Source organism: Salmo trutta, chromosome 30 (genome assembly GCF_901001165.1).
Source record: "Salmo trutta chromosome 30, fSalTru1.1, whole genome shotgun sequence".
NCBI lineage: Eukaryota > Metazoa > Chordata > Actinopteri > Salmoniformes > Salmonidae > Salmo > Salmo trutta.
In genome coordinates, this window is record NC_042986.1 from 11,386,941 (window position 1) to 11,394,368 (window position 7,428).

The window sequence follows — 7,428 nt, forward strand, 5'->3', positions numbered from 1 at the left end:
GAAACCTGGGTGATTGACAAGGGAGAGGTTTTCTAGTCTTTCACCCCCCCACTCATCTCCCCATAACTGAATCTCACCCATCAGATCCTGTAGGTATGATCTCCTGTTGTCTGATTATGTCCGTTTCTCTCCTACACACACACACACACTCTCTCTCTCTCCATGTGGAGGTTTGGAGATGCAGAAAACTGAACTGGTTTTGGTTAGCAGGCCTGCTCCCCCTTTTGGACTCTTCAAGTTGCATTGTAGGATCAATCTGTTTATACTCATCTGCAGTTCTACTGTGCTCCATTTTGAAATAGTATTATTCAACTCCTGTCTGAATTTGGATAACGACCCCCATGCAGTTTCCTTGTTTGGGCTATGTTCCATCAAACTGTTAGTGTGACTATCACCCTGCATGGCCCAACAATTACTTTACTATATATTAATTGAAATCATTTAAACTGATAAAATGATGATTTCAGTCAGTGAACATGTCACCATGGGCCATGATTCATTTTCATCCTTGTTATTATTCAACAATATTTATCCTGCATAAACTGGGGGATTTGGGTTTAGATAACAAATATTTAATTTGCATATCAAGCAGATCTGTTACATCTTTACAGTCAGGTATTAAGCAATATTCTATATATAATATTAAGCAAAAATCGTAATAAACTACCAGAATAAGTTTGGAAAGCTAAATATAAAACCTTAAAAATCCGATTGTGGCCTTGCCAGACCTTTCCCCAAAAAAACAGTAAGAACTGGTGAATGGTCAACACATGACAATTCCATTTCATATTTTGAGGGATTTTATTTTACCAAAATAAATGTTAATGATAAAACAAATGAAATTATAATGTACAGATTATTAATGCAAATACATCTACACTTATGTACACAAAACATAACTCTGTAAGAGTCTTCGGTCTTACAAGAAGCCAAACTACATATAGGCCTGCCCAGCATTTTCCATAGTAAGCGTGTAGGCTACCACATAAAAAATACGCCTGTTCCAATCCCTGGAGTTTGGCATTTTAAAGTGCAAAAGATGTAAACGTGTTTTTGGTCATTTAAAACTGTAAATGCTTCGTTAAAGAATATCGTGAGCAGTATATCTGGGAATATACAGTCTATTCCTTGATGCCCATTCTGACCAGAATTTGCCCATTTCTGTGCTCCTGGGATGACACGACTGGTGGGGCTTTTTCACCGTTTCCGAGGTCGCGGTTTCTGCCAAAGACCATATTTTGGGCTTTTGACACTCAACGTTGTCCTTACATCCTAGACGAGATGGGGATGATGTGCGTTCGGTGTCACTCTTTTCGACATCATTTTCCCCGTGAGCACGCGTGCTGTCTCTATGGTCATCGCTTGATTGTTTCTCCAGGCGTGCGTCCACCAACTCTGGCGTTGAGTTGTCCACTCTATGTCCAATATCCTCCACCTTGTCATCGACGGTTTGAAGATCTATTTCGTCTTCATCAACCAACGCGCTTGTCTGCAGAGAGCCATCACTCTTCTCCTCGTCGCTTTCGCCCTCCTCCTCGTCAGATTTCCCCTTGAACGCCCAGCTCACCCTATTCTCCTTCTTCAGCCGTCGCCTGGCGTTGGCAAACCAAGTTGACACCTGCGTGAGGCTCATCTTGGTTACGATGGCAAGCATGATCTTCTCGCCCTTCGTAGGATATGGATTCTTGAGATGCTCGTTCAACCAGGCCTTGAGCGCGCTGGTGCTTTCCCGGGTAGCCACCTTGGCGACTCTGCTAGGGTCATCGGTTGCGCCTGGTCGGTATTGCGGGTAGAACGGCCCTCCTCGGCCGAGAAGCGCTTCATAATACGGAGAGACAGTCTTCAGGTCGAAGGAGTTGTTCTGAAAACACAAGAGAGAGTTACAACGTTTAAACTTTTGCATAACCGACCACACTGATTTGACAAGTGCGTAATTACGCATTTCATTTTATTGGCGAGAAAGGCAAGCATCAAGCACAGTTATACGTTGTATCTGTTGTATTCAGATTACAAAAGGTAATGAATTATCCATTAGAAGCATAGGCTATTTTCAAGTAACTTACCATGTGCGCAATGTGTCTGTAGTGTGGATAGGGGATAAAGTTGTATCCCTGTAGTCCTGAATATGCCAAAGGGACCCCAGCCATCGCAGCAAGATGAGGGGCTTGTTGCTGTTGTACCCCGGGTTGACATCCCAAAACCGGTATCTGATATCCAGGGAGCATGTTGATGTTTCTTTCAAAGAAGAAGTTGCCAAATCCAATTTGTGACGCAGACATCCTTACGTCCTGACTATCAGATTTTGAATGACAGTATGTGCACCCTCGCGAACTTTTAATATACCCCTGTGCAGTCATGGGCGTTCCTTAGCCGCGGCGACTGACGGGTTCAAAAGACTCGCTTTCACTCGGACCAAATCCCATCAAAGGAGAACTCCGCTGTTCCTTTTAACGGTTTCTTAAAGGCGCTAAATAGCCTACGTGATACTTATCTCGAACCAAGCATTTCTATGGTGAGAGACGAATAATTAAACCTCATTTGAAATTCACAATTTTATTCTGATGCATAGGATATAGAGATCTAGCTAACTATTTCTAATAATTGACTTACTATTTTTTGTCACAACATGATCGATAACCTTAATAATGGAACAATTCCAAACTATTCATTTATGGGTCACCTGAAATTAGTCAAAATTCCACCTTTTATTTAACAGATTTATGAACGCCCAACCAATCGTAATCATTTCACCTCTTTACTTACCCCAACATTTAAAAAATCCAACAAAATTAAGTGTTTTACAGGCAAAGAATAAACACATTTTCCAAAAAAGAATGAAACTCTTTTAAACTCAAACTCAAGTTTCCCATCAAATTTGATAATAAAATGACTTGAAGAAGATTAACATCAGGCAGACCTTAATGTAGCCTATCTTGTCTGACGATCAGACCTCTGTTGGAAATTGACTTCTGAACATATAGCTGTGAATTGAATTAGCCAACTGAATTAGTCTAATGATGTTAACAGATTGCCAGGTTTCTTTCCATGACCATTGACTGAAACTGTAATGTCTTTAATATATAGTTATTTCGATTTGTCTGTTTCATCTAATATTGGTAGCTTGAATTAAGCTATTGATTTTTGTAGCCTATACTAAATGTCCCTCAACATCTGAAACGAAAAAATGTAGGCTTCATGCTGATATTCCACAAGTCTATCTTAAACTAGTAAATGAATATCAAATCGGAAAACATCTCGCATATTTAGTTAGATACCAATTTACTTTATTTACTATTCCTAATTAACAAATGTAGGCTTAATCTTTGGGTGCCAATTGTTCAATGGGTTTACCTGCCTCAGAACTTTTTTGTTAATTTATTGTGATTGAACCATAACAGACTGCCCTTTACATGTTCGGAGAGTTTTGTTGTGGCTTCAGCATGTCTTTTCAATGGGGCTAATTAAAAGCGGTTAAGTGAAACAGGTGTTGACTAATGTATATGATAATTACGAGATAACAAATGGTGATGTGGGGAAGGTCGAATGATTGTTAAAGATACGAGAAGAAGAAGAGTTTTTATTCCACTCTGCCCTTTCATGTTCTCCAAAAGGACATCAGTTGAAGGATACGTTTCTACAGAATTTGTACGCACTATAGGTATTTCTGGTTCATTTCTAAAAGGGTGAATCGTTAAATATAAGTATTAACATGTCAGAGAATAACATTTAGCCATGTTTGCATAAAGGTGTAAAAAGAATATATATATATATATATATATATATATATATATATATATATATATATATATATATATAATATATATATATATACATATATATATATAACAACGCATAGCTTATTATATATTTATTTGTTAAAACAAAAATAGTGTTATTGAAGTAAGATACATTTATAACAGAAGACTAGCATCTGCTTTTCATCTGTTATTAGCAGAATTCATGTAATACATCATCTTGATTTAAATGTTCACATTATGCTGAACATTGAAGCTATTCAAAAGGCCTATTCCACAGATGGTTTGTTTCTGTCTGTGTGTGTGTGTGTGTGTGTGTGTTGTGCATTAGGTAGATGGAGAGGGATAAACAATGGGAAGAAATAGAGGGGAGAGGGGGTATTTGGGCGAGGTCCCTCAGGCCTAGAGCAAATTTGTTCAACTGGTACAATGAGTTGACTGGAGAGCAATGAGTCAGAGGCTTAACTAATGCCATCAGTATGTCTTAAAACACAAACAGCTCAGGGCAATTGCTTTTGTCTGACTTGTAGACTGTCCTTTCAATTCTTTTCCTCTTTCGCATGTCGGCTACAATGCAGGTGTTGGTCTTGTTCTGACAGGTTGCATATGTACTGTTTGCTCTCAGGATGTCCCTCGTTTGCCCAGAAGAGTGGCCAAATGGAGGAGGACTGTCCTCAGTTCCCTATGAGATTCAGAATACAAGATAAGATGAATGATAGTCTTTTGTGAGTGTTATATGGCCAGCACATGCACGATTTGGCTGGTCTTAAGGTGAATGGAAAAGTGTCCTCTGTCCTCTAGGAAAACTCCCTTTTAGACAAGACAAGTAGACCTACTTTAGTCCATCATAGATGGATCAACTGGAAGCCTCAATGATGCCTTTCATTTCCCACTCTCATACATGGAGTATCCTATATAACTGTGCCAATTAACTGTGGGCCTCTGATTAAGTCCAGGAGAAGAGCCATGCAGGACAACATTTCAAGCCCCCTTTCTCTAGTGGAATTATCAATTATGCTTTTAATTTCCCGTTCTCATACTGCATTCTATATCTGTGCCCCACTATAGTCTAACAGTGGGCCTCTGATTGATGAGTAGATCCAGGGCCATGACAACAGCGCGAGTCCTAATGAGCTACTAACAACAATGGGCTTAGGTGTGACTTCAATTACTGGTCATCACCTGCCGCTGAGCTGACACAACAAAAGGCCTAAGTACAGCATGTCAATAGAATAGCTCACGAGAAGGTGTGAACAACACAACAAAAGCTTAAAGGGAATCTACAGAGTATTCAACACCTAGTACTTGTTCGTTTTTTTTAAACCACAACCAGATACCTGTACTTCTCCTAACAGAGAGGGAAAGTGGTAAGCAGAGAGTAAATCTAGATATTTGGCATAAAGAGGGAATGGAATACATTTCTAAAATGCTTATTTTAATATAATTTACCCAAATACAGAACTAATCACTACTAATATAACATAATCATAGGAGGCAAGATACACTACCTCTTTAAATCTGACTCAATGAAACAAGTCAATGTATCAACCCGCCCATGCCATTAACATTCCGTTTCATTTCCAGGAAATTAACTGAATGTCAACTCATGACATGGAAAAATCCTCATATAACAAATCCCATTCTTCCCAGGTAATGGGATGTAGAGGGACACAACCCCAAATGGAGAAATGTAAGCAAAGCGTGCATTTTATCAAGCTCTCCCACCCACTCCTCAGCTAATCAACCCCTCCCTTCCCTTCCCTTCGGACCCTCATCCCTCCTACCTCTTTGTCCTTTGTCATTACTCTTATCAGCTACACTCTATCATTCTTTTTATAGAGAAGTGGCGCTGAAACCGCTTGCAAATGTAAGTATGTCTTTGTTAGTGTCTCGGCGGTGGGCTGGTGTCCCGCCCCTCTGCTCCCTCCTGGGTGTGCTCTGATTGACGGCCCTCTGCTGGGTGAGGGACAGGCCGTGTTCGTTAGGCTGTGACGGACAGGCCGACAGCTGGGGGACTGAATGACTGCTGGTGGTGCTGGTTGGGCCCTCTGCTGCGTTGAACGTTGGGGGCCACTGGCCCGCTCCATCACCACCACCCCTGTGGGGCCTCACTGGGCCCCTAGGACCCCAAGCCTGCCCAGCAAATGTAGTTCCCCGGCAGGCTTGCTGTGCCAGAGCAGCTCGTTAGCCGTTAACTGGCAACACCCTACCTCTCCTCCTCAGTGACGGGGACTCAGCATGGTATGTTGGTCCAGGTGGCCCCCAACACACATATGCAAGTCAACATGCCCTGCTGCCCAGGAGAGTACATAATTCATTCATTGAAGTCAGAAATAGCACTGTAGACACTGAATGACATATTATAGAAAAATGGTTATAGTGAACTCCCACAGACAGACATATAGTATCTACTACTATATTACAGTAGCTACAGCGGAACATGGGAGTACTTTTTTTCTACATGCTGCAAGATTTCCAATTATTATTATTGGAAAATAACCATCCACAATGAGAGGTATTAAACATATTGCTAATGCACACTGTGGCATATAAGTCCACTGCTACTCGTGGTGCATGACATGACATGAAATGTAACATAAAAACAATAGTGTTTCATTGTTAATAATCATACAATATGTTGCTCAAAATAATGTATGCTTGTTGTGTTAAAGAGTTAGGAATGGAAGTAGGGGAAGAAAGCAACTCCTAAAATGTAACAAACTAAAGTTCACAGCCAGCATCTAATGAGCTTGTTGGGCATCTGTGACGTGACATCTACATTTCGGTCCATTTGTAAAACAAAGGCTACAAGGAAGCCGGGGGCACTGGTTCTCTGTGTTTCAACCCTTATAACAATGGAAAGCAGGCGCTGGTGGGAGGCAGTGCTCTCATGGAAATGAGCAACCAAACCAACAATGTGTCTCCTAATCTCCTCAGAGAGAGGAATCAGTTACACAGCAGTATGCACCCCTCAATGCTTTTCATTAGAACCAGCGTGCTATTGAAACACTAACCCCCACCTACTCCCCGCGACCCCCCCCCCCCCCCACCCACCCCAACCCCCCTAATGTGTAGCCACAGGCTCTCCTCACACATGGGCCAAGATACAAGGTAGCCCCTCCAGCAGTAAGGGGGGGGGGGGATCTAGACAGTGGGACAGGGGGTTAGTATCGGGGAGCTAGGCCTCAAAGCATGGGATTAGAGTTAATGTGCCCTCCCTGGGTTATAATCTCTTCAGAGGGGGACTTTGTTTGAGGGCTTGAGGGCAGTAAAATAAGTATCTATTACAGAAACCCCCCTCTTATCTCACACTCCAACAGCCTCCCCCTCTTCAAAAATGAAGCACAAAAACACTTGCCTCTGTTCCCCCATGTCTTCTGATATCCAAAAGCAAGTGCTGCTGCCCTTTTCAGCTAATCTGGAGTTAAGGGCTAAAGCCTTATGGAGAGTAACCACGACACATATTTACTCCATCTGTAGCCTGCAAAGTGAGGAGGTTGATGTAGATCAAAGGAGGCTTAGAAAAGAAGTGAGGATATTACCATGAAAAGAAGAAGAAAAAAATAGCGTTCTCACAAGTTTCATTTCTTGTTGTTGGGGAGTCATAATGTGAGAGCTGAACTATGGGGTCCAAAGCTGAGGATTTAATGAAATGTAATCTTGTTAGTATACC

General features: G+C 41.5%; 1 protein-coding gene across 1 annotated transcript; it reads right to left on the reverse strand.

Annotated features, from left to right (window-relative positions):
• Positions 1-787: 787 nt before the first annotated feature.
• irx7 (iroquois homeobox 7) lies at positions 788-2,649 on the reverse strand. Its single transcript, XM_029724362.1, has 2 exons — positions 2,064-2,649; positions 788-1,861 (listed from the first exon to the last, which is right to left on the reverse strand). The coding sequence occupies exons 1-2, from the start codon at positions 2,355-2,357 to the stop codon at positions 1,082-1,084; spliced, it is 1,074 nt and encodes a 357-aa protein (XP_029580222.1). The 5' UTR covers positions 2,358-2,649; the 3' UTR covers positions 788-1,081.
• Positions 2,650-7,428: the final 4,779 nt, after the last annotated feature.